At 44.0% G+C, this 27,027-nt stretch overlaps 1 protein-coding gene across 3 annotated transcripts in view; it reads left to right on the top strand.

Annotated features, from left to right (window-relative positions):
- Positions 1-27,027, top strand: part of TTYH3 (tweety family member 3) — a 74,290-nt gene that overhangs the window by 25,320 nt on the left and 21,943 nt on the right. For all 3 annotated transcript variants that reach the window (XM_039560042.1, XM_039560040.1, XM_039560041.1), the window contains exons 2-7: positions 11,966-12,135; positions 19,027-19,138; positions 19,765-19,985; positions 20,773-20,868; positions 23,383-23,455; positions 23,799-23,874. In XM_039560042.1, the coding sequence (XP_039415976.1) occupies positions 11,966-12,135; positions 19,027-19,138; positions 19,765-19,985; positions 20,773-20,868; positions 23,383-23,455; positions 23,799-23,874 (748 nt within the window). The remainder of the gene's footprint in view (positions 1-11,965; positions 12,136-19,026; positions 19,139-19,764; positions 19,986-20,772; positions 20,869-23,382; positions 23,456-23,798; positions 23,875-27,027) is intronic.

Genomic DNA, 27,027 nt, shown 5'->3' with positions numbered 1-27,027 from the left:
TCTCAGACTCTGATGGTGCTTGCTGTGTTTCTCACGCCCACAGAGTGACTGCCAGATGTGGGGGAGATCTGTCACCTCTTGGTGCTTGGTGACCGTATCAGGTGGCGTGGGTCATGCAGCTGCAGGCAAACCCGAGCTCTGAAGGCTTGTGCTTTGCCCAGCCCTGTAACCAAGCTGAAAGTAGCCCTAAAATGGGGTCATCAGCCATTTCAAATGCATGGACTCTCTTCCAGTTGTGTGCCAGCATAAATGCTGTGTAACTGCCTCATGGCTTGGGGGCCCCAGTGCAGGAGAAGTGCTGATGAGCTGGAGCATGTGTAGGGGAGGGCCACTGAGATGGTCAGAGCCTGACCTGCAAAGGGAGGCTGGGAGGCTTGGGACCCTTCAGCCTGGAGTGGAGAAGGAGAAATGACAGATCTGTGAGCAGCCTTTGCATAACTGAAGGAGGGACTTGGAGAAGGTGGTTCCAGGCTCTTCTCAGAGGTGCCCAGCTAAAGGACAAGCAACAACAACTTCAAGCTGAAATGGGAAATGGAATGTGGGTGCAGTCGCTTATGAGCTTTTTTCTTCATAGTGCTGGAGCAGGGGCTGAGGGAAGCTTTGGGAACTTGAGCGTTAGAGACACTCAAAACTTGCCTGGGCAAGACTCTGAGTAACCCCATCTATTAAAATAGCCCTCCTTTAAGCAGCAGGTTGCACTACAGTGACCTCCAGAGGTCTTTTCCAGCCTATTGTTTTCTACTATTGTATGGAATCTGTGGAATTGAGGTTTGTCTCTGAAATCTCAGTGACATGTTGACACAGCAGCAGTAACATGCTGACATAGTGGAGTGGATGCTATAAAGCTGGAGCTTTAAATGTGGACATTTAACATTTATGGGAATTAACTTTTCAGAACTCTGTGGTGCTTATTTTTGAGTTACTGGGAAAGGAGCTGAAATAACCATGAATGCTGCTTTCCGCCTTCTCCGTGGGGTGCTGAGTTAAGGCTGAATGGTGCTTTATTTTCCCAGGTACTCCCTCCTGCCCTGTTAGTGTGATCTCTATTTTAAAAGTATGCCTTACATTCATGTATTGTCCATACAGTCCTTTCAGAGGAGTCAAGGCTAACATTAAAGACACAGTCATTCTTATTTTCTCTTTATTAAAGTCCAGTAGTGTGCAAGTGGGTTACAATCTAACTGTAATGAAAAGCTAATCACCAGCCTTCTTCACCCTCTGGGATCCCAGGAGGTTACTGGAACAGCACACTGCCCCAGTTTCTCTTCCTCATGTGTGTGATGATTGCATTTTATAGTTTTGTTTGGTATTTTAAGCATGACTCTTGATAAGCTAGTTTGATAGTTGGCTGTTATGTCTAGGACCAGCATTTGACAGATGACTTCAGAGGGGGAAAGCAACTTAAGTAGCTTAATAGGATTTAGCTCTGTCTACACTGTCCTGCCAGAGCACGTTATAAACCACTTTAGTGGGATTCCTTCTTTAAATATAGCCATGACATAAGTGCAAGCAGAACCTCTAAGAGAATTCTGGCAACTTTCCTGAAAAATCAATCTCTGTGGTTCAGAAGAATTGCTGAATGAATGAATATCAGTGCAGGAACTCGAGGAATTCTACCAGCACTGATCTCATGAGCAGTATAAGAGGATCTCTGAAGGCAGGCTGTGTGTGTATTAAATTACCTATAAAATGCATTGATTTCTAGTGGATATGATGTGTACATCCTGGGAAAGCAAAGCAACTAATGAAAAATCCTATTAGGACACAGTGGGGCAAACACCTCCTCCTTTTAACTGATGTAACCTCTATTTACAGCCAAATAGCCCTGTGTCCTACGTATTCCCAAACTTGGTAGTAAAGGAAGCTAAAAGTGAGGTGTATTTGTCTTTAAACAGTTGATATAAACCAAGTACTTTACATTTTTTTAGGCCAGTGGTCCATGACAGCTTTCAGCTTTGCAGGCAAACCCTAAGAGAGTTAAACAGCTTTGAAACAGTTGAAAGGAGACAGATTCCCCTCTTCCCCCAACCCCGTGGGGAAATGAAGAAACTGCAAGAAGAGCTGCTCAGAACCAGAGCCAGAGAGTGAGATTGATGCCCTCCGTGAATATGTGTTGGGGCATCAGATTTGCCTTGTAACTGCAAGGGTTCTATTCTATAAGTGCATCTGCTGTTAGCTGAGCCCCCGTTCACTCAGGAGTGGCATTCAGGAGGTGAATTTAAAAAGCGTGTGCTCCCCTTTTATCAGGATGACTTTGGGGAGCATAAGCAGAGGGGTGAGGCAGTGACCACTCACCAGAATGCTGCTCTTGAGGGGGAGCTTGACCCTGGTTGCTGAGAGGACCATCTGCAGCTCTGCACTGCTGGTGGGGAGAGCTGCAAAGAAAACTCCCTACTCAGATTGCATTTCCCTTCAGGGGTAGCAGCCTGAGAAGGCCCTAATCCCTTCTCACATTTGGCGAGGAGCCTGCAGTTGGCCTTTCTTAGCTCCCTAGCCTTCCTTGCACAGGCTGAGGAGAAGTGGTTAATGACGCTCCCAGTGTTGTCAGTGGTGCAGAAACACGGGCTCCAGCTGTGACTGTGGTGGGTCTTGGCTAGCTTGGATAGTTTTTTTGATCTGCTTCCTCCATTAGTCCCTCTATGGTATTTTTTTTTCATGGGTTTGAAGGTTCTCAATAGTGAATATTGGTAGTCTTTGTCCCAGAGGGGTTTTTGAGAGCTTTTTTTCTTCTTTAAAGAAAGAAAAGGAGAAAAGGCAACTCAACCCCAAAATAAAACTAAGGAAGACTTGATATGGAAATGTTTCCTGCACATGAAGGAGCCTCTTTTATGGGAAGGAAAGGTACAGTTTTAAGTTGAAGGAAGAGATTTCCTCCCTTTCTTTCCCCTGTTGTTTTTTTTTTTTTTTTAATTATTTCTTTTTTTAAACTCTGACTGCAGTAGTCTTGAAAGAGGCAGTTTGGAGTGAATTTATGGTGAGAAGCATGGCACTTGTTTGCCTCTGGCAGTTAAATGGCACGTTTGCATTGTTTGTGCAAGGAGGTCAGTGCAGGTCCGCAGTCAATAGATGGGTCAGAGGTCTCTGTTCTCCCTTCCCCAACTTATAGAAGCTGTCCCTATGGGATATTGCCCCTTCCCAGCTCTTCATGGCCTCTCCACATGACCGACATACTGCATTAAAGCTGGCTTCAAATACAAATTATTTTAAGGAAGATGTCATGTGGGCTGCTGGCTGTTGCACAGTGGGCTGTGACTTTCTGAAGATGTAGGGCAGTGTGCCTTTGATTTTGTTCTTTATCCCCTCCCAGAGGTCAGTCCTCGGGGCAGCCAGACCAGTGTCATTTGCTAATGTAATCAGGAGTGCTGCTTCTCTCACCCTGTAGTAGGCTTACGGTGTATTACAAACTGCACTAGGATTTTGCTGTGTAAACAGCCTTTTGACCTGCTTCACTTGTGTAGACAAATGCCAGTGAAGCTGGGTAGGGTAAATATTATGGAAACTCAGTGCTCTGGTGTTTTCCTGTTGGTTATTTTCATGTTGTTCCAAAACGTCTTACTCCTTGTTCTGAAGATTGGGCTGTTTGCAACCTGAAGTCAAACTGGATGTGGATCTCCCTGTCAAAGACACCTGAGTACACCAAAATGATCCATTGCCACCACTGACACATAAATGCAGAAGCCCAATTATTGCTACTTACCTTCCTGTCTATTCAGTGCTAATAAAAGCAGTTTATGAAGCCATTTGCAGTGGGTTTGTAATCTTGGCTAGAAAATATCTCTTTTCCTTCTAATTAATTTTAATTTTTTTTTTTTTTTAAGCTCGGGTGCCTCCAAATGCTGAAGTGTGTGCTAAAGCTTCTCACTTAGACATTTTCCTAATAGCTGCAGTTTAGAAAAAGACCTCTTCATTGTGCTAATGATATGGAACAAGTTGTACACATTAAAAAAAGGCAACATTAAGTTGCCTTTCAAGTCTAACATTAGTAACAATTTGATGTTAAGAGTTTCCATTCCAATTTGGGTTCTTTCTGTTATTCTGTATAACTTTTGTGGTTCAGTGCAGCAAATGTTATGCTCAAGTTTATAGCATGCAGCTGTAGTTGCTCAGTGCCAAAACTCTCAAGACATAAATGGGATTAAAATGGTGCCTGAAGACAAACCAGCAAGTTCAAAATAATGCAAAATAATGGCAGAAGGGAGCAGAACCACGTTATCTACAGCAGTCATGCTCATGGAAACACTGCCATCCCTGTGATGGGATGGGCTAGCCCTGTTGATGGGTTGGGGAAAGTTTCCACGACTGGGACAAGTATTTGTTTTCTGTTCCACTTTGGGGTGGCTCTGCTCATTTCTGTGCTCTTTCCTCTCCTTCCCCAGTGCCTTGTTTATCCTCCCCCCAACAGAAATAGCAAAATACTGGTGACTGGTGTGTGCAGCTTGCAGTGACCTCCCCGCCAGGACATCAGAGCTGAGGATTGGGCTCAGTGTCTTCAAACTCCATAGTGGCTGATCAGTTCAGATTTGGTTGGCTGGTTTAAGAAGAGATGATTAAGAAGATCAAGAAGTTGCTGTGAGCCTAAATACTGCATTTAATCTGAACTGGTGCCATGTCTGCTGCAAAGGACAGGGTTCTGCAGAAGAACAGGAGACTTGTAGATGGTGCTTCCTCTACTGGAAGGCCCAATCTTTGTGGGGAATTCTTAAAATTCACAGGAGTGGGATGAACACTTGGGTTTGAAACCCAAATCTAATAAGGAACAGCAATATCTGAAGAACAGCTAACGTGGAGTAAAGCACAGACTCTGTACAGCTGGGGTCTTGGAAGAAAATCCTTGAGGCTGCTCTGTGCCAGAGCATGAATGGCCATCATAGATTAAAAAAAGCAGTGTCCCAGCACTTGGCTTGATAGAGTGTAAGGACAGGCACTTAGGAGAGATCATGTTTTTCCCCTCTAAATGAAGTGTATTGTCTCTGAGAGTGCATGTTGTAGGAGGGGGAAGGGAAAAAGGATGGAAATTGGATTAAATCACTGGGCTTCAGGCCTAAGTGTTTCCTGCTTTTTTTTTTTTTCTTTTCTAAAACACAGCAGTGCTGCCTCACTCACTAGATGGGCTCTGCAAGTGTGCCCAGGTCCCTGCCTGCAGGCAGTACCACATCTTGCCTTCAGGGAGTTCGAGGCTTGCATGAGCATAGCTGAGCTCCTGCTGGAGGGCTGGAGCTGGGGAATTGTCTTGGCATGGGAATTTATACAGCACTTGAGCACGAACCAGGTAATACAGGCAGTGCTTGCTTAGCCCTGAGTTGTAGAAGCATTAAATTCATGCTCCCTTTATAGCATAGGGTTTCTTTCCATTATACAGTTTGCTGGAAATTTTCCTTGTGAGGAGCCTGTGTCTTAAGACATTCATGGATTGATACAGTTTTCTAACCAAGGAAATCGAGTGGCTTCTAAAAGACCTCAAGTAGAGGAGCCGCTGTTGGGTGGGAATGTGTGAGCTAATCTGATGTGGGAATGGAATGTCTGGTGGAATTGTGTGGATCTGCCACGGGTGAGCTGGGCAAGCTGAGTGTGGATGTGAATGGTGCAGGATACCTGCCAAATTCCTCGAGCTACCCTTTTGGTGCCCTTCACCTCAATATCCCAAATAATTATCTGATTCTTGCCTTTTAACAAAGTTAACTAATGGCTGTAACTTCTTCCAGCTGGGAGTGCTAGGAAGAAATAACTTTCTAAAGCTGAAGGCCTGTTCCCATGAGGATTCCTTACATATTTTGCTGGTCTGGGATTTGGGGCAAAGACCTGCATGAACACCGATGCATCCGTGGTGGTGGGGTTTTTTTAGAGTCCTGCAAGGGAATTTGCAGAATCCCCAGAAAGGAAATCGGCCTTTTCAGTGAGAATGCTCATTTGACAAGCTGCCAGTTCTGAGCTAAGCCTCATTTAATAAAGATTTAGTCTGTGGGGACCTGTCAGTGGAAACTGAATTTGGTGAGAGTGTCTCATTCTTTTCATTGCTGTAGTGCACAGAGGCTTTCAGCCAGCATTATGGAGAAACTAGGGATAAGAACATCCAATTTAGAGGACCCCCTTACCTCTGGGAATGTTTCCTTGCTGTGTAAGATGGAGATTGCTGAGTTGGTAACAACTCAGGGAATAAGTGGATTGTTATTTGACTTCAACCCAATAGGACTCCAGTGTTCACTGCTGATTAGCACAGCTTAGATCTGCATTCATGGGCAGGAGAAAATATCCAACCCAATTGTTAAGCAAATCCTTTCTACTCTGTGCTTTCCATCTCTCTTTGGTGTGTGATATGAGCTGCTCTGATGAATTCTAGCACCTGCCCACATGGAACCTGTGGAAGTTGAGGTGTGCAGACATACCTGAGCTATGTGCTATTCAACCACAGCTCTCAAAATCATGGCAGTGATTATATTGAGTTGATTGCTGCAATAAGCCAAGGATCAGCAAGTTGTGTCTTTTTGGCCTCTATTTTGCCATATTGTCCTGTAAATTGGACCAAATATAAAGGCAATATTGAAAGTCTTTAATTATGAAATAAGGGATCACAATGTTAGTATGGAGGAAATTGTGATGAATTTTTAATCAACCTAGCCTTGTTCTTAGTTTTGCTTACACTTGAGAAATTAATCTGAATTAACTGGAGGAATAAATTCAAAACAGGTTAGTTAAACCACTTTAAATGCACTAAAGTGAATTAAACTACACTGAATTAAGGCCGTTCTAGTTAAACTACATTAAAACCCTGTGTGAACACTCATTTGTAATTAAAGTGGCTTTAGTTCACAGCTTTAATACCAAGTAACTGTGTAATGCCCATGCCTATGTAGAGTGTTGAGGAAACTGGCCTGCTCATTTAACCAACTTGGTAAATGGAATTGAGTGATGGAGTCATGCTAGGAGAGGTTTTAGCTGCAGATCTGTTTTTATTCTAATCTGTCTTCTGTATTGTCTTAAGGTGTTTAAAAAAAAAAACCAAACAGAAAAAAGCATGACACAATCCTTGGCATTTCCTGCTTTCTGAAAAGGGAAGCCAATATCCAAAAAAAGCTGAAGGCAAAGTGTTGGCCTATATTGCTTGCTCCAGTGTGGACTTGCCCTAAATATATCTGTAATCTACTGCCCTCCCTTACCAGTGTGCTTTCTCTGGGAGATGTCTGTAGGAGATGAGACGGTGGAACCCGTTCTCTGTTTCCATGGTGCTCTTCCCTGTTGCAGATGGATCCCTCATGGAAGAGAATTCATCCCACTACCGTGGGAAAAGCCTCTTCCACAGCACATTTCCTGCCCAGCCTTGCTCCTCCACAGTGCTGAGCACAGTAATTGGCCTGGGAAGGCCTGTCCCCCGTGAGGAGATAGGGATGGTTTAGTGCTGACATCAGCAGTGGTTTCTGCATCCTCCCCCCACATCACATTGGCCAATACAGGGTTGGCTGTGTTCCCTACCCTTCTGTAGGGGCTGTGGGATAAGTGACATCCTGAGACACTCAAGTATCTCAACAAACGCCTGGTACAGCATTTTTTAAGTACTGAAAATCAAGTCTCTGAACACACAGCATGTTCAGAGCAAGTTGATGAGGAGGTCAGAGTGTTCCTTGTATTGCCAGCATAAAAAAAAAAAATCAGTTAGTTTAGTAGGAGATAGCTGCTTATCATGTGTGAGTACAGAAGCTTTTTAGAGAGATGTCCTGAAGTCTGGAAGAAAAAAAAAAAAGAAAGTGGTGTAGGAAGTAGTGTAGGCATGACACTATCCCACAGCAGTTTCTTTTCTTGCTAAGATGATTTCCGTCCTTCATGGAATAAATAGAGATGAGTGCTCCTTTGGCAGCAGCCCAAGTTGCTTCATTTGTTCTTCTGGGTGAACGTTTTTCTCTTCCCACACTCCTTTAACCTCTTCTCTCTGTTTTATTATCACTGTCTCAAGTCGCTGCATGGAAATACAGAAAGAATACTAGCTGCAGATTCAATGGGGAGCTTTCTTTTGGCAAAAGCTAGCTTTAAGGTAAACTGTTCTCAATCTGGCAATGATTAAGACAGCTGTGTTCTTGAGGTGCTCAAAAGCTGTAGCTCTTTTGTTCTGTGGGCTGAAATGATGAAGTTTTAAGATGAAATACCTTTCAAATCATTGATGGAAGATTAAAAGTGAAACTGCAGTGCTTCTCAGGAACCACCTGAAGGCTTTGGCTTTGCTCTCAAGTTTCTTAAGAAGTTTTAGTAGAGTTTCTAACTAGTAGTAAAATAGCAATTGTCTATTCCATGTGAAGAGGTTCTCACTATTCCCTACTGCTCTTAGTGCAGTCAAGGTTTAAAGAATGTGGTAATTGGAAGTTGGATAAATTGAGATTGGTAAAACTTGTACTTGAACACCTGGATTGTTTTGAGCCCTTGTGTATTCAGCATTAACTTCTTAAACCTAGTCTGCTGCCAGCTCTTTTTGTGCCAAATAATCTTCATGGCAGAGGGGACATGGTGGTGTGAAGAAAGGTCCCTAAGCCAATACTCTTCTGTAAAGTCAGGTGATGAGCAAACAACATTTGTTGCAGTGGTATAAACCTTGACATTTAACATTAATGCAACGCAGAGTTTACCTCCTGCACTGTGGTGCCTTGTGGCTTTATTTAGGCTTTCCCCCTTTCTAAGGAAATAAATATATCTTGTGTATCCCTTTTCTTATGCTCTTATGTAGATCTCTTTTCTTTGTGACTTCATCTGTTGGATGGGATGAAGTATCCTCCTGTAAGTGCAGTTTCAGCAGCTAAAATTACCCTTCCAGGAGCACAGTCCATAGATACATTCAGGTAACTAGGGGTGTGGATCACCCTTTGGAACTTGCAAGCTGAAAGCAGCTGTTTCACATGGGGATTTTTCATCCAGCAGACAAGGCTGTATCTTGGTTTATTTGATCCCCAGTGACATAAGGCAGGGTCTTGGAGAGCAGGGATTGAGCAAACTGAAGGCTCATCTCCCTGTAAGTCCTTAGGAATGATATCAACACCATACCACGTGGAAGAGCTGACCAGCCCCTGGGTAGCTTTGTGGGGAATGTTTTTGCTGTGCTCTTTGTTTCCCCTTTCTGTACATGAGGATCTAGATGTTTTCTGCCCCTTTTTTGGCATCTTACTCCCATGGAGCTGGTAAGTACCACGAATCCCAGCAACCACGCTGGAGCTGAGAGAGGCTGTTAACACTGCAGCACCATCCCTGCTCAACACCAAGTGCTTTCAGGTCCTGTGGTGCCTTTCCAGGCTCGCAGTGCTCCTGTGGTTACTTCCCTGTGTGCAGCTTTTATTTTGAAAGTGCTTCCTGACACTGTAGCTTCGTCTCCTGCCAGTCTGGCAGATATCACTTGGATTTACTCTCGTTTTCAGGGACTGCTCTGTCTCTACTTCTGCCATTAGTGTCAGTGCAGTGGTAAAATGCTGTTCCTCCAAGTTGTCTCCATTTTCCTGTAAGGGCAGTTCATGCATCATTTGCTATAAAGGTTCTGATAGCTCAGCAAATGTTCAAAGACGAATTGATGCTCTTTTGTGGCAAAAGGCCCAGTGCATAATTTTACATTTACTTGGGATAATGTGGCCTTGGATAACCGAGTCCCAGATTTACTGTTGCAGGATAGAATGTCTAAGGGTTTATCCAGCCTCAACCCCCCTATTTTAAATACTGTAGTTTAATCCTGACAAGCAGGCAGAGGACTATCTTTGGCTGTGACCAGGCTTTCACTGCCAGCTAGTCCCTGGGTCCTAAACTCACTCATCAGTCAGAAAGATTAATAACTGCTCTGCTGGATGATTTCACTTGTTGTCATGGCACATATCCACTAATGGAAAACAAATATTCTCTGGAAAATGAAATGCAGATTGTGGTATAGTGGCCAGATAAGTCCTTTTGGGCAGATGCAAATTTAAAGCATGTATTAGGTGTCCCTTCAAAGCCAGGACTTCAAGTTGCTTGCTGGTTGGCAATCTAATATTCATTTTTCTTTTTTTTTTTTTTTTTTTTTTTTTTTTAAGTGTTTCCTTTCAATGGGGGTGGTTCTCCTACATCTGGAGCTGCAGTGTGCATTTTTTGCTGATAAAAGATTTGCTGGGAGGATGTTTTCAGCTGAGTTTGTCTTTCCAGCAGTAATGCCTTTTAGCATGTGCAGGAGGGTTGAGGGTGTGAAGAAAGAAGTGCAGGCGAGCAGGGCAGGAAAGCTTTGCCTTACAGCAGCCTGACATGTATAAAAAATAAAGAGTATCCCTGAGGAGCTTTGGTATGCCAAATGTGTTAGTTGAATTAGCATCGAGTGTTCATGCATGGCAAGGCTTCAGAAGTGGGGGAATGTGGGGCTCCAAGTGCAGCTTCCCTCTCAGAGGCCCCTTTCTGCTCAGGAACTCAAGCAGCACTCACACCATCTGGAGAAAGCATGGGAAAGGGGGATTGGGCTTTTTCCCTTCCACCCCCACTCCTCGCTGGTAGAGATCCCAGAGTTCCCTTTGTACAACGGGACTGAGTTTCTGCTCTTTAGTTTGGGAAAGCAGCACCTGTGAGCTCCCCCCATCCCAGGGTGCTTAGTGGGCTTTGGGAGGGCTTCTAAAGGCTGGGAAAGCCAAGAGCAAGTGGCTACGTGGAGTATCTGTGGTGCAGCACTTGGGTTTAACTGGTGTGGACCTCGTTATGTATGGCTGACGTTTCTTGGCTGGGAAGGGCCTTGTGTGGCTTGTTTGCCAGGATAATCACTCAGCAGGGAGTACCTATGGAGCAGAGCAGGGGAAAGAGGGGAAAGAAAAGCCTACAAAGAGCAAGTTCCTACCAGACCCTGTTAGAAATAGCCACCAGTTGTGAAAGTTCTTTACTTCAACCTCAGCGTTCTTTGTTGTATTCCTTTTGATCAGCAGGAAGTTATTGTTTCAATCAGGAGGAAGCATATAAATGTTCTTTAAGGAATTTCTGCATGGGGAGGAAAAGAGATACTGATTTGAAAACCCAGACCTTTGTTCTAGGTTAGCTGATACAGATCTGTGTCTGCATTCCCAATATTGGGGCAGCAGTAAGTAACTTGGAACCTTTCCAGATATTTAAAGAATTTCTAGTAAGTTGGCATTTGTCACCACTAGGAAGGATTTATCAAAAAAACCTGATGGATAAAATTGTATCCTTTTGCTTGATTCGTGCAGGTGGGAAAATGTGGCTAGAAATGGTGTTGGAATGGATTTATTTTTTAAAATTTTATTTAACAAAATTGGTTTGCATTTTTTGATTTTAACCAGGATTTTTTTGAATAAAAAGAGATTGAAAGGGAGTTAAACACTTACAACTTCCCTTTCCTCCAGGAACATGGCTAGAAATAGGTATAATTCACACTAACTCAGCTTGTGACTGCTTCAAGTGTGTCTGTAGCATTCACGTTTGTTGTACCTATATAAGTGGATGGTGTATGGAGGGGTTTAGCATTTATTCTGGGTCTACCTTGAACAGAAGCATTGCATGGAGATTAATTTTTTTAAAAATCAATCTCATGCATGTATAATAAATTCCACCCCCTTTCAAACCCACTCATGCACTTGGATTTCTAATGAATAAGCCTCTATATTTATTCATGAAGATTAAAAAACTGTACAGATAGAGGCAGCTGGCTGAACTATTTTTTTTATTATTTTTGTTCTCTAAATCTGCTGACCTGTGATCAGTAGTAAAGAGGAAACCCTCTGATTAACTTAGGCTGTTTGCAGGCTGGGACAGACAAAATGGCTCAGCTATTTACTGCTGAGCGACTGAATGTGGTTTCATTGAGTGGGACGGAGCAAGGGGGATGAAAAAAATCGCCTGTTTATATTTTAAAAATATGCCAAACCCACAAAATGACTTGTTTTCAAGGTATGCCTTGCAGAGCCTTCAAACAGCCGGGCGCTGGCTGACCTCCCCTGCTGTGGGCAGCTGTGACACCCGTCTCTGTTCCCCGCAGGCCCTGCTGCTGTTGGGTGGCATCGCTCTCTCCTGCCTGGCTCTGGACCTGCTCTTCCTCCTGTTCTACTCCTTCTGGCTTTGCTGCCGCCACCGCAAGAGCGAGGAGCACCTCAATGCTGACTGCTGCTGCACGGCCTGGTGCGTCATCATCGCCACCCTCGTGTGCAGGTACGGCCCAGCCCAAGGGCATCGTCCCCGTTCTCTGGGGCACCCTGTCTCACGTCCTCACACTTCAAATGCTCTGTCTCTAGTTTGTGACTATTGGCAATAATGCCTCTTTCCATTTGATGTATGTATGTTTTGAAATATCTGTAATATATTTCCTTCCTTTCTACCACTTGCAGAGCTGCCTGGTGGTTTGAGCAGTGTGAAAAGGAATAGCTAATGTCCTGCTCTTTGATACTTCTCAAGTGATAAATCAAGGACCCTCTGTCCTTGGGAGCTTATTGCTTAAACAGGATGGATACAGCTGAAATATTTATCAGGTCTAAATGCAGATTTCTCAGAATCTGGTGTCCAAAAAGAATTACTGTGTGGGAGAGTAGATTAGGAAGAAAGAGACATAGATGATTCTTTTGGATTTCGAAGGATTGGTATTCGACTGGAGGGAGCATTCAGATTTTGTAGCCTGTGTAAGACACTGCTGCATTTTGTTATCTGTACTAATGTGCCATCTCCAAGGGCTGCTAATAATGGTGCCGGGGTCAGCAGTGTTTCCTGTTATGACTGAGCAATAGAAGCTTTTGGAGGTGAGGTGGAAAGAAGGATTGATGAAAAACAAGAAAAAAACCAGTAATTAGTGGAGAATGGGTGCAGGAGAATTTAAAAGGAGATCATTTCCTCAAAAGTGAATGATGGGGCATCTAAAAGCAGGGACAGGTTTGCAGACGTGCAAGCAAGGAAGGAGCCTTTGATCTTGTTTTGACTTGGGGAGAATGAGTACTCTGGATGTGTGCCCTATATTGAGCACTTTCCAATTTGTGTTTCTTTCCAATTCCAAGCATCATCTACTCTTGCCCAAGACTCCAGATGGTCTCAGCTGCTTTGTGGGTCTGGCAGGTCTGGGGGCAGTCCCCTAGTCAGAGAGGAGGGAGCAATGAGATGATGGTATCTGGCAGTGCCTTGTGGTTTACTTTTTGCGTTAGCCTGCCGATAGGTGGTGGGTGGGGTGTGTGATCCCTCGGGAGGTGAGGTGTTCCTTGAAGGCCAGGCTGGGCTGCTCGGGAGCCAGACTGTGCTGCTGATGCACTTGTGTATTTGCTCTTTCGAGGCACTCACTTAGGAGAACAGCAAAGCATTGAAGTGTTGGAACAAACAGTGCAGAGCAGACATTCTGTGGTTTAGCAGCTGGGGGTGGATTTGCCTGTAGAAGCAGGGGCTGAGGAGGAGACCTTGTGTACCAGCCAGTATTGCTGTGTTTGCAAAGAGCTCTTCCATGCTTTACTGATTGCAAGTAGGCAAACCACAGAACAACTTGCAAAGAAGAAATCTCAGCCTCATTCACCATTATTTTAGTGATCATAAGAGCTTCAACTGCATCCATTCCAATCCACTGAGAGAGCTGTGGTCCTAACCCTTTCTTACAGAAGCTCTGGCTGATGCTATTTATAGTTGTGCTGCTGCTACAGGCCCTTGTTGGCTATGGTTATGCAGCAAATGTGACCGAGGCAGCTGCTGCCTTGTGGTAGTTGTGTTTGGTTTTGATTGTAGAAAGGGTGGAAGGAGGTATTCTGCACTTCTCCAGAGCATGTGTGAGATAATTTAAAATTGGAAGGGCAGCATATAAATTCTGATAAACTTGATGTCAAACCCACAAGCTGGAAAGCTGCTTAGGCTTCCTCAAAATCTGAACCACTGGTTCTCATCCTTGGTGTACGCTTTGTTTCTGCAAGTGTTAAATGCAGAAAACTAAGGTTCATAACATAGGGTTCTATCTGAATCTACCGTGACATTGAATGACCATTTTTCTTGACTTTTTAAATTAGTTGTTTTATTTCCTCTCTGAAATCAGCATGCTTGAGCAAGAGCAGGTTGGTCCCATCGTGGTGAGGAAGGTGCTGTCCAAGTGCTGCTGCTCTCCTGCAGAGCAGAGGTTGATTTTCTGCCTCTCTACAGCAGCTGGGTGCCACAGTGCCCTCAAATCAGCGTCTCTTGGCACTCTGGGCTCAGTGTGTGCCTGGGAATGCAGATACAGCTCCTGACAAGCCAACTCCAACTGTTGGTATCTACCTGTGACTTCCTGATAGCACAGATTAAAGATTAGCCCACCGGATATGTCCTATCCTATCCCAGCTGTGTGTCACACGTAACGGGAGAGCCAGAGCAGCAGCTGCCCTAATGGGGTATAAGGCTGTTCTGAAAGGAGCCTGACCTGGGGGGCAGTTTTGTGACACTGTTTGGATGCTGAAGCAGCAAGAGATTCCAACCAGCAGCAGGTCTGGTCAGTCTGAGTACTTGGAAGTGGACTATTGTCTTCCTAGCTGAGAGCTAGTTAACTCTGGTTAAGTCCAGCTGTGCCTAGAACATGTTTCTCTCTAGGTTTCCTCAGTTCCAGGGGGCTGTTTGGGCTTGGAATCCTGCTGTGGGCTTGGAATCCCTGTTTCCTGATGACTCAAAACAGGGAGAATGCTGAGCCAGCAGAGGCATAACTGGTTAATAGGAGCTCTCTGACAAAATGTCTCTAATGAGTCTTCCCAGTTGCTCTAGACACAAAGCTGCAGGAATGCTTAGCCTAGATTGTTCCATGAACACTTACTTCAGTTCTAGTCCTTACCAATTTTGATTGGTTTTTGTGTATGAGGAGTTGTCTTATAAAGCACTTCATCCACTGGTTAGGCGACCCTAACGCTCCCAGAAGGGAGCTCAGCTCTGAAGGTGGGGAGAAAGCTTTGTGGAGAGGGTATCAGAAAGAAATGGGTGCAAATAAATGCTGAAAACTTGCTTTATCAAGTGCCAGTAATAGCAGTTTCCCCTGGTGCGAAAGTGCAAGGTGGTAATTAGACAGACAAATTAACATTCCTCCTGAGAACTTGGAAGTCTAAAAAGGGCTCTTCTTATGAAGTTCCTGTAATTAAAGATGACTTGGTGTAGTTAGATTATTCGTTTCTAAGTATGTGATGTGAATGGCTAGTGCTCATCTTTTCAGACTGGTTACTGGGTACCCAGAGGGTCACAGTGGTATTACAGTAGGAGGATCTCATCACCAGAAGGCACATATATCCTCTCTATGTCAGATTAATGCTCTGATGTTCATCATGTGTAAATGCAGAAAACATTTTTTTGGTTTTTTGCAGGTCATGCTGCAAGCAAATCCAGAATTACACTTGATTTGTCTTTTCTGGTTCTTTATCCAGGTGTCTAAAGCCCATGTGATTCTTGAATACACACAGTGGGAAAGCTGCTCTCCAGACTTGAATTTCTTGAGTCTTGCTGAAAAGTGATCCTGAAGTATGTGGACAGCCTTCAGGAGTTTAAATCACACTGTTGTATTTGTAGGAAAAGATAGAAATCCTGACGTGCACCTCTTCCATCTCACTTGTGTAACTCTTCAAAGAGCTGGTTGTGTACTGTGTCCTGTGTGTGTGTGTGTGCACTGGTGGTGATAGCTTTAAGCTCAGAAGTGCAGTGTTTTCTTGACTTAAATAAGTGGGTTCCCTAAAACTTGCCAAAATTGAGTAGCCAAGCAGCTTTTTAAGTGCGGTGTTGAATAGCAGGAACATTTTAGATGGCCTGTAAGACCTTGATAGATAGATTTTTAAGATGTTATTCAAAAATATGAGTGAGAGGGAAAGCAGAGGAGAGGTGGTGATGGTAGTAGAGGTGACAGGAGACTGACAAAGGTAGGTTTGGGAGGAGGAATTGAGGATGGGACAGTATGGATTTGGAAGGAGAGAGGGATGTGTGCACTAGGAGGGGAGTGCAACAGAAGCAAGAATGGCAGAAATAGAGATGACTTTCCCATAGGAACCTTGAATATGTGTTGGAGCATCTTCCAGAGGGTGCTAGGATGGAAAAGAGCTGTCATTCAGGAATGCTCTTCTTGTATCCAGGCTGTGTGACAGAAATACAGGCTTCTCCCTTGGGTGATGATTTTGTCATCCTGTACTGGGAGATGGATCTGCTGTATCTTAGGCTACTGTGCCTTCCAGGGTTCGTGCAAGAAGCCCTGTGATTTATCATGACCTCAAGGACTTATGCTGTTGGGTTGAGTTGATCTACTTTTATTTTAAAAGAATGCACTTAAATAGAAGGAGCTCCTCTGTTTCCCTTTAATCACATAAAAGGTAGTTAAAAACTAGTGTAAATCCTTAAATCTGCTTTAAACAATAGCAACTCATATCAGTGTGTGTGGGCAGGGATTTGAAACAACTATTGGATTTAGATGAAGCCAAATGCAAACAAAGCCAAGCAGCAGCAGTTCCCCCCTGCCTGCCCTTCAGCTCTGCCCCTCCTCAGGCACAGCTGCCCCCAGCCCAGGCTTGTGGAATGGTTTCCTTCCCTCTCTACTATGATAGGAAGGGGAAGTGCCACAAAACTGTATGGCTTGCTCCTAGGGGAAGAACTGGCTGTGTCAGAGGCCCTTGCCAGCACAGGATGTGAGTGCAGAGCTGGCTTTTGCTGGGCAGGAATGGAATAATTAACACTTTATGTGTAATTTGCAGTGAATGTGTGATTCGCATGTCTACAGGAGTTTATTACCTGGATTAAATGGCTTTTATCCCAATATTTGTGCTGTGGTGTTTTCTTTCAGGAGCAGTGACTGTGCCTGGAGGGTTGGGGCAGTGGAAGCTGTGGTTTGTGCTGGGCAGGATGGGAAGCCTATGGAAAGATGTTGGAGGTAGTTGTGCCTCCAACAGGGCAACGAGTTTAAAGTCACTTGCTTGTACTGCCAGCACTTCATAGCAGGTACTTTTGAGTAAACTGGCTGAGGTACCTCTCTGTGCAGCATCCCCAAGGACAAGGTGGCTGCTGCTACTTCAGAATGCTGTTTCTGAGTCTTTCCCACCAAAACAGTGCTACTGTGCTGGGAATACTGAGAGCCAAGCAGCAGATTTTGGGCACTTACCAAGTCTTTGCTGAAATAATAGGCTTCTAGTAGCTGTAACAGGCTGAATAGAAATTGCTTGCTAATTAAAGGGGTCAGATCTGCCTATTCAATGTCAAGAATGTTCTGGAATTTATTTGGTGCCTGTGGTAGAAGCAACTGTTAACGTTTTCTGCAGCTCTGGAGGCTGAAAGGGTCTGTGTGAATTTCTTTGCTCTGATAAGACAAGGGGAAATTCAAGCCATGGTTTTGCAATTTCTGTGATGGGATGCTGAGTTGCCTTATCCTGGGCATAGCTTTGCATCTGTAATCTCTCTACTTTAGGGGGAGGGGGGAGTGTTTCTTTTTTATCCCCTCCACCCCCGTGCACCCCAGGCATGTCTTATCAAGCTCGGATAATAGCTGCAACCAGGGAGGAATGCAGAGGGTTTTTCTCTCTTTAGTTATCAGCAAAATTTGCATTAGGAAAATGTTTGAGGAATGGTGTTCTTGAAGAAAGAGGCCCATTTCTTGTATTAATGCTAAATATTTTGTTACATAGCTGCTGCCTTTCTTTCTGTGTGTGAAGGCTGCCTCTTGTCCCTAGAAGACTCCTAAGCTGAGGTTTTTATGGGCCAAGCTCTCTATAATTTATGGAGATTCAATTGGTGGAAAAAGCATGAGGCTGACACAGATTTTCCTAGTGGATCTGCTTTCAGTTCATGATCTTTGCTTCTATTTCTTGTCACGTACAAGGAGAAATATGACCATATGAACTACATTGTTCTGCTGGCTCTTTTGAAAAAGATGAGCCCAGGAAAGTAGGGATGGATGTGTCTTCCTGCAGGAGAGGAGCGAGAGCAGGAACAGTACACAAAGTTGTTGTGAAGGAGCTAAAGGTTTCATCCAGAATAACTTTAGGTTTACAACAGGGTCATCACCACCACCTTCCTTTGCACTGCCACAAACACAACCTTGGTGTCTTGAGAACCTTTCTAGAAAAGATCCTGAGTGTTCTCAAGCTAAATATAATATGAGAACAGAAAAACTGTGTCTTGGTAACGTTTGTTTGCCCTGAGTTTAGTTGTGTGATCCCTTCACAAGTTCTTTCCTCCTCTATTATTAGGAAATATGGGCTTGGGAAGAGGAACTGTGAGTTCCTGCAGCGATCTCTTAATAGAAGAGGTATTGCTGACTTGCATGAGATAATCCTCTGGTTGCAACTCATTTACAGGATCTTCCTCCTTTAAGTGAGGCTTAAGCTAATATGGTTTACTTCATAATTGGGGCAGACTGATATGTGTGGACAGTTATGGAAAATCAGCTGATAGGTGGTAATTTGCTAAGCAGCTGGAGTTGAATTATGTCTGCAAGCTTGAAATTCACTTACTTTAAAAATAAATAAGCCTTTTGTCCCAGTAAGTTATTAAGCTTCCCTTCCCAGTACTCTAAATCAGTGTGACACAAATGTTTCTAATGGGAAGATAAATCAAGATAATGTTCATAGATATTTCACAGGGTAGAGAAGAGGGCATGGAAAATGTATCTGGAGGAACCACCACCATGGGCAAGCAGTCAAAGCAAGCTCTTTGTGTCCTGCTTTAAAAAAACGTAACAAAATAATCTGTATTTCATGTCCAGAGAAGGCACGTGTCTCCTGGCACAGCAATGGCCTCTTGCAGAAGCCACTGGAGAGCTGCCTGGCTGGATTTCTGGTTGTCCGTGGCTGGACTTGAGCTCCCAAACAGTTCTCTAGCAGATTTTCATTATTTTACTGTGAATGAAATACGCATGTTGTGTTCTGCTCTTCACCATATAGATGCTGTGTGGAGACTTGGTGGCTGTGAATGTTTACAGGTGCATTTTTTCAGTGATTGCTGAGGAGCAGGATGACCCCAGCTCCCTTTGGGAGGGAGCGGCTTCTGTTTCTGTGGAAAGCGCTGGTGTGACTACCCAGGCGCTGTAGCCATAAGCCCTGTGTTGCACACTTGCCTTTCAGCTTTACCTCTGCCCTTTGTTGCTTTTTCTCTCTGCAGTGCTGGAATTGCTGTGGGCTTCTACGGGAATGGGGAGACCAGTGACGGCATCCACCGGCTGACGTACTCGCTGCGCCACGCAAACCGCACCGTGGCCGGCGTCCAGGAGCGGGTGAGCACCGCACCACGGGGCCTGTGGCGAGGAGCAGCCTCACTCAGCACCTCTCCTCTCGAATCCGCCTGTGCCTGTGTCTCTTCCTGTTTTCTCTTCATATCTGGGCTTAGAGATGTGCTAAAATTTCCATTAGTGGCGGGGTGATTTCTTCCGCTCTTCTAAAAATAACAAAGCGAACGCAGCTTGTTAAATGAAGTCTTCTCTTTGCTAGGTATAAAAACAGCTTGTGATCAGCTCTCTCTTCCACACCCGGAAGAGGAGGCAGGCCAAAGCAGACAAATCTTAGTAAAATGTAGCATTTTAGTACCATTGGTTGTTCCCGTGCTGTCTCTAATTTCACGGTATCATAGTGCAACCCTGATGGCTGCAAAATGTGTGCATGTGTTAAGGCTCAGCTGAGGTGCCATCGTTGGACTACTTGCAAACAGTCTCCCTTATAGATGCTTTTAAGTTGCTTTTGAAGGGTAAGCAGTCTGAGGCTCTTAAGACAGAGAACTGGTAATCTGCAAGCTGTCCATGACTTGCTAGTAAGAATGAATTCCCTTTTACTTCCTTGGCTTCCTGTACTTTAATTATTTTTTTTTTAAATTTGTTCTTCCCCCTTTTTCTTTCCCATGCTATAGGTACTGGACACTGCAGTGGCCCTGAACCAAACAGTGGAACCAAACTTGCTCGTCCTGGAGGAGATGTTCAAGAAACAGACGGACTATCTGCATATTGTCCAGAAACTGCAAAGTCTCTTGGATGATCTGGTCAGGCAAGCAACTGAGATCCCCTTTTGGAAGAATGATGAGCTGTCTCTGGAGGAGCTGGCAATTCAGATTGACCTCTATGACTGGTACAGGTGTGTAACATGCTGTAGTGTAGAGGTTGTAGCATCTGCTTTGGCCTGTTTTGCAAATATTATGTGCATGTTCTGGATGGCTGAGCCAAAGGCTCTATATTGCTGCAGGTGCTCTTGGCCCATGCAGCTGATTTGTTTCTTATAGCAAGATTGCATTCGGTTTAAATCAAAATGCACAGCTTTTTTGTCTTAGATGTCTTTATTACCAACTGATGAGAAACTTATTCTCAACACACAAAATCTGTAGTTTGTATTCTAGCACTGGGGGAAAAACCAGATATAGCTACTGCTCTGTCCTGATAAGTGCATAAAGAACACATTAAACAGAGTAGAAAGTGGCACTAGTTCTGTAAGTTAACCACACCCTAGCATTCCTTTTTATTAAACATATTTAGTAAGATATTGCATCAGTGGTATTCCACAAAAGAAAATCTCTATCCAAACATGTGGAATAAATAATGGAAGCATTTCCTAACAAATATCTAGAAAGTTTAAGAAGCCCCAATGGCTTTTCTTCCTCTGATGATGACCAGTGCATATAACTTCACACTAGAAAACACTAGCAGTCTCATTTCTCAACAACTATTTGTGCTGAGCATGTTGTGTAAATGCTTTTACCTGCCTCAACTCCCAGTCCCACAAATACCAGAGATCTCTGAAGATTAATCTTTGGAGGTGGTTTTGGAGAAGAGAAGGGCTGTGTTTTCCCCATAAATCACAACACTTCTTGATCTGTGCTTTTTACACACCAGTTTTCCTTTGCAGACAATGTTTTTGTTTGCTGCAGGTGGCTGGGATACCTGGGCCTGCTCCTGTTTCATGTCCTGATATGTTTGCTGGTGCTCTTTGGGCTCATTAGAAACTCCAGGGCCATTCTTATGGGGTAAGTCCTGACCCAAGGACAGGGCATAAGGAAAGTCAGCTGAATCCAAGTGCCTGCTAGTGTGAACCTCTGCCTGTTGTCAACTGATGTCAAGGACATCTGAAACTGAGCATCTTAAATTTGCCATTGAGTAGAGAGATATTGTAGAGTGTAGCTCTGTGGAAACAGGGCTTCATGCAAGAGATGTTCACAGGAAGGTTCTTGAGCTATAAAATGCAGTGTTACTGGTGTTCATTGCCTTCTCATCGAAGGTGAGGAACTCATCCAGGCAGTCTGCTTTCCACTGGGTGGCATTGGAAGCCTCCAGTTGTTGAGAGATAGTAATGTGAACATCCTTCCTTAAAATTACAGGCTTTAAAAATCTCCCCTTAATTCTCTACAGCTGGGAAGGCATTTGTTAATTGATGATAAGCATTGCATGTGTCTACACAACCTGGTAGCATTGCCTTCCCTGTCACTATCTGCTCTTGTTACCTGGGGCTGTCACACCTGAGGGAACATTAAACTGAGAACAAGCAATGGTTTGCACAGTTATGAGAAGGAGTCTTGTTGCCATGGTACTGCAATGTTAATGCATGTCTGTTTCTCAAAAGCACCGAAAATGCCCCATTACAGGAAAAAACTCTTCCTCTCCCTGTCTTGTAGCTTGACATATTTGGCAAAGATACTGGTATCATAAGCATAGTGACAGTTTGATAACTGACATGGCCAAGGGTTTATCCTGGTTTGTGGTGATGCCATTAATAATTGGAATGTGTATTCAGATTTATTATTTACCAGATGATTTCATACCTGGCAGGTTATACAGACAAAAGTCCAAGTGTATGCACAGATGGCAAACCCAGGGTTTAAATTAGAATCTCATTCTCTGTTAGCCAGAAGTTCATATTAAGGCATTCCCTAAAGGGAGCACATGGCATAAAGAAACAAGTGTATCACAGCCAGGCAAGATGGTGAAATGCCAGTTTTAGATCTTTTAGCCAAGCAATCAGTTACTGACCCAGTCATCTTCAGTTAAAGTAAAACAACAAATGTGTCTTATTGATTAACATGCTCAGCTGGAGGCACCAAGCTGTGTTGTCCTTATGTCATAAACCCACAGAACCTTGCTGATCCATGGCTGATAATTTTTGCATCCATTTGGAAAAGGCATAATAAAGTCTTAAGAGTCTCATTTCAGAGTGCAGCGCATATGTCAGTCTGGTGAAACTCCCTTACTTCTGCAAGATGAGGCATAGATCCATTCACAGAATAGGGGTTATTTAGAATTAAAATAAGTTGGTAAACTGAGAGATAGGTTTTTGTTTTTTTTTAGTGGAGACCCATAGGTTTATTTTTTTAAAACTCTAGTATTCAGTGAGACAAATGTAGCAGAAAAAAGATCTGTCCCTTCCTCACAGAGATGCTTGTACCAGATTTGAATAAAAAATGTCTTGGTTATGAACAGGTTTTTGTATTGTTCAGGGTGTGGGTGGGAAGGGATCTACTTATGTTTCAAAGCCTGAGGGAAAAAGCATCCCTAAGAGAGCAAGCCAGTGTCTCTTTACTTTGAAGATAGAAACAGATAAAATGAAACTGCTTATTAGTCTGCAGCCCTGTACCTGAGGGAGTTGAGGAGCACTATAGCCTAAATATCTCTACCACTCATACTGACAGCAAGGGCGAAAAGCTAATGTGCTGGTTGGGAAGTGTAAAAGCCTTTTCCATGAGTGTCTGCACCTGAGTGTCACTGAGGCCACTGCTCTGTCATCCCTCTGCCTTGTGTCTGCTTGACAGCAGACACATCCCACTATTTCTGTCAGTAATGAGGTCCAGCTGTCAGAACAGAGTTTTAAATCTGTGTGGAGATGGACTCGTGTGGCAGTGGTAGGCACCTGAACTGTGGTTCCAAGCTGTTTGCCTGCAGGTGACTGTCTCTCTCCTGGAGCTATGTGGGATGCTTAGGAGCTCTTTGGGTGCACCAGCTTGGAACCAAGGTGTCCTAACAGGGGCTGTGTTCCCTTCCACCATCTGTAGCTGTGTTGTGCTTACATCCAACAACCTCATATATTGTAGACACAGGAGAGATTTCTCCAATTTTGGATCAGTATGGTTTTGTGGGTTTTTTTTTTTATTTAGCATATTTTTCTTTGGGTATCTTTGGACCTGGAAAATGAAGCCCAGAATGGAAACAGTGAAAGTGATGGGACTGCAGTCAACCTCCTGCCAATCTGCCTCCCCTACAGCCACCTCTGTGTCTTTGTGCCTTTGGTTTCTCTGCTAGAAGCAGGATAATACTTTGCTTCCCTACTTCTCCCTTCCCCTGTAGCTCCAGGGCTACCAACAGCTGGACATGAACTTCTCTGGTTGCTGCTGTCCATGACATGTAAAATAGGATAGTTTATCTGAGGATACAGTCAGTGGTTAATAATTTTTTGGGTTTAGTAGTTGCTTTGGACTCCAAATAATACATCTTGTGAAAGGAACTGCTTGAAATCAGAGCTGCTACATCTGCCATCTGTCTGTCTCCCACAGGGTGTGCTTGCTTGGGGTGTTTGCCCTGATTGTCAGCTGGGGATCCCTGGGCCTGGAGCTGGCTGTCGCTGTGGTAAGTGGCTCACATCCAAATCCCATTCACCCTTTGCTGCAGGTTTAGCAGACACCAGATTAATGTTATGCTGCGCCTGTTTTATAGCATATTCTGCTCTAAGTAACTGTCCTAATAATTTCCATCTAGGAAAAGTACATGAGCTGCTCCTTCTCCATGGTGGGGTGCAGTAGCTTGTACTCCAGCACTGCTGTGGTTGTGTAAAGCATCGCTGGTGGGGATGGTGATGAGAGACTTCAGCATCTGAAACACCCCTAGAATAGAAGGTTCCCTGAGCTTAACCTGGCTCAACTGCTCTGATGCTGGTGTGCTTTGATACTCCTTTTGTCTTCCATCTATCCAGGGCTCCAGTGACTTCTGTATCAACCCTGATGCTTATGTCTCCAAAGTGGTTGAAGAGAATGCAGTGCTCAGTGCTGGTAAGTGCTGGGACTGGCTTTGGCACAGGGTTCTGCAGCTCCAGCTGTCACACAGGAGCATGGCAGTGACTGAGAATTTCAGGCTGTGTTTGAAACAGAGGAGCTGGCGTACAGTGGGAAACAAAATGTGTGGAGCTCTGGAAAAACAGCATTCTGGTCAAAAGTGTACATGTATGCATCAGAACCACCTTCAGAACCTTTCTCCTGCCTTGACCCTTGGGTGGAAATAACTGATAAGATGGAATAACAGAAGTCCCTGGATTATTTTGCTTTAAATGTAGCACTCTTGGATCATGTTTTCCTCTCTAAGTGACAGAACCATGGCAGTAGCAGTGTGCTGTTTGAGTTGTCATTTTTAAAACTTGCTTTTGGGTCTGTATTCCTCAATCTAGAATACTTATTTTTATATCTGTTATCAATAGTTTATATATAATTTTTTTCTCTTAATGGTGGCTATAAATAGTAGCCTCTTTGAAGGGTAAGTGAATGGAAACTGCTGCAAAGAAGTATGAATTTCCCTTTCCATTATAAATGCAGTATTTTGACTGCTTTGTGTGTCCTGTTCCACTTAAAGCATGTGCCTGTATCACAGTGGCATCCAGCTGAAGCACTGATATATTTGGGGTTTGTTGCTCCTAATTTAGACTGAAGTGGTTGGTGAGGTGAGGGGTGCCTCCAGTTTGAACTTCACTGGGGCAAAGATGGCATTCAGAGCCATGGCTTAACAAAAAGGTGATTGGGTGTCTGCCAGCAGAGATACAATAAGTGCTGAAAAGGAGAAGTATTTTTAGGACTGAGTTTGCTGCTTAGTTACCAAAGTTAACTTTTTTTTCCTGCCTTCTCTCCCCCGATAGTTCCTTTATGTAGTTCTGTGTATGGTAAAACACAAATAGGCAATGACGCTGATTTGTGAAAGGAGTAACTTGTGTTTTTTCTGGTTCTTATTTGGTGGAACCAGAGAACTTTTGCTGTGTGTGCAGAAGGTCTGTGCTTAGCCAAATGCTCTCTCTGTGTGCAACTGGCAGGAAATTACGTATGTAGCTATGGCTGAGGATGCAGGGATTGGAAACAGTAAAAAACATTTATGTCTGGAGACAGAATGTAGTATAAAAGAATACGTACAGATTGATATTGCAACCCTACATCTTATTTTTGGAATGCCTTTTTTATTGATTTCCTGGGAAGAAGATGATAGAGCCAGGCAGTGCTCTTTGCAACAAAGAAATGTAGTGAGGGAAGAGAATGAGTGTTTAGCATAAGATGAAAAACCTCTCTTGGCTGTGAAGGTGACAAAGATGTGGCTTCAGGTGCCAAGCTGGTTTCCTGGTTGTTCAAGGAAACAAGTGGGTCAGTGAGGCTGAGGGGAAATACCTGATGCTAATGCCAGCTGTGTGCTGTGATAAATTGTTAACCCAGCTTAGCTCTGGAGCATGTTTGATAACAATTAGATTGACCCTGGGAAGCTGAAGAAAGGCCCCTTTGTGCTACTTCTCCATTTCAGTTGTCCTTGCCTGCTGGACTCCTGTGGTTTTCCATTGATCAGTATCATTCATTTGGAGGCTAACAGGGAGTGCAGGGCTGACATTCCATCCCTCCTCCCACATTCCCCGGCAGGGACAGGTGGCTCCCCCAGGGGAAAACAGGCTCTGCTCCTGCAGCACCACCATCTAACAGTTGTTAGAGCTCCACAAACAAGTGATTGGGTCTAAGGGAAATGTGAAGAGGAGGAAGAGCAGGTGCTGCCACAGGCCTGGGTCAGGAGAGTGACCCCTCCATGGGCTCTGAGTGTGTCAGCTCCTGCTGCCAGGAGCATTGGTGAGCACCTTTTCCTTTCTCCAGAAGGAAATCTGTCCAGCTTCTGAGCCTGCCATTGCACTAGGCAGCTGCTTGGGAGATGATTGAATCTTCTGTCTTCCCATGTGGGTTTTCACTGCTGTGTCATAGTTTATGATCAGGAAGTTATGGAAATAGCTCTTGGTCCCCAGTCTCGAGATCTTCCTGTGCATCTGAGCAGGAAGAAAAATGATGACATGAGGACTGCAGTGTGGCAATTACACTTTAATCCAAATAAAACCTGTTTAAAAGTCTGGAATAAGTGTTAGTATCCCTCGGCTGCAAATTGTAGCAGCTGCTTTGTGATCGGCTGAGCCATATGTACAAGGAGAGAGCGATGAGCTCCAGGAGACAGGGACAGTCAGCATCGATGCTGTCCTCTCAGAGGAAGAGACCCTGTTTGAAAGCCCCTGGTTCCAGTGCTTTATACTCTCTGCTTTGCTGTCTCTGCTCCTTGGATGGTGTTCTCTAACATTACCAGCAGTGTAGACACACTAAAAGAGTGTGTGAGTGGCTGGAGGGGTTCAGGTAGATCATGGAAGAAGACTGTCACAGGTGTAGGAATCATGTTTGCTGTGGGAATCACTTCAGCTGAAGTTGGGCTGAGTCTTGCTGAGGTATCTGCTTCTGGCCAGTGCTGAGGTCTGGCCTGCTGGGATGGGTGCTGCCATTTAATTTTAAGTATATGAAAAGCAATGAGTAATCCTAAGAAGTTTGGTAGTGCTGGGTCAATTTTTCTCTTTAATCACTATTTTTAGCTGTTGTTATTACATACAATGTATTGTAAGATTCTCTATGCTCTGACATTCTGACTGGGACTGAGCCATCGATATTTGCAATATTTTTTTGCTGGTGGCAGTTGTAGTTTTCACAGAAAAATAACTGAGTTGAATACTCGGCAACTAGTATGTTAATATTCCTGTTTATGTATTAATTGCTGTTTTCAAATCTAAGTGGAATTAATGGAGCTGAGAATAATCTGATTAAGTGCATTATTACTGTCATGTTTTTAGCTAGAGAGATGTTCTTGTTTTGCAGCTAAATTTGTGCTGCAGTAAAAAAATGATGGGGGGAGAAAAGGGAGGCAAAGAACTTTAATGCAGGTTTCCTGGAGAAGGAAATACTTAAATAATTTTGCAGAAGAGGCTGATGTATGTGCCTAACTCATCCTGTATTCATTAATTGAGATAAAGCCAATGGAGTTGAACAGTGGCTGTATAATCAGCTCCTGCTGCTAGTAAAAAGACTTGGTGCAGCCAAGATGTTTATTTTCCAAGCAGGAGGCCATCTTCTAGTCCCATTCTTTTTCACTGATATTAT

This window comes from Corvus cornix, chromosome 14, assembly GCF_000738735.6.
Source record: "Corvus cornix cornix isolate S_Up_H32 chromosome 14, ASM73873v5, whole genome shotgun sequence".
Lineage (NCBI taxonomy): Eukaryota > Metazoa > Chordata > Aves > Passeriformes > Corvidae > Corvus > Corvus cornix.
The sequence above is the reverse complement of the archived record's forward strand: the minus strand, read 5'-3'. Positions and strand labels throughout refer to the sequence as shown.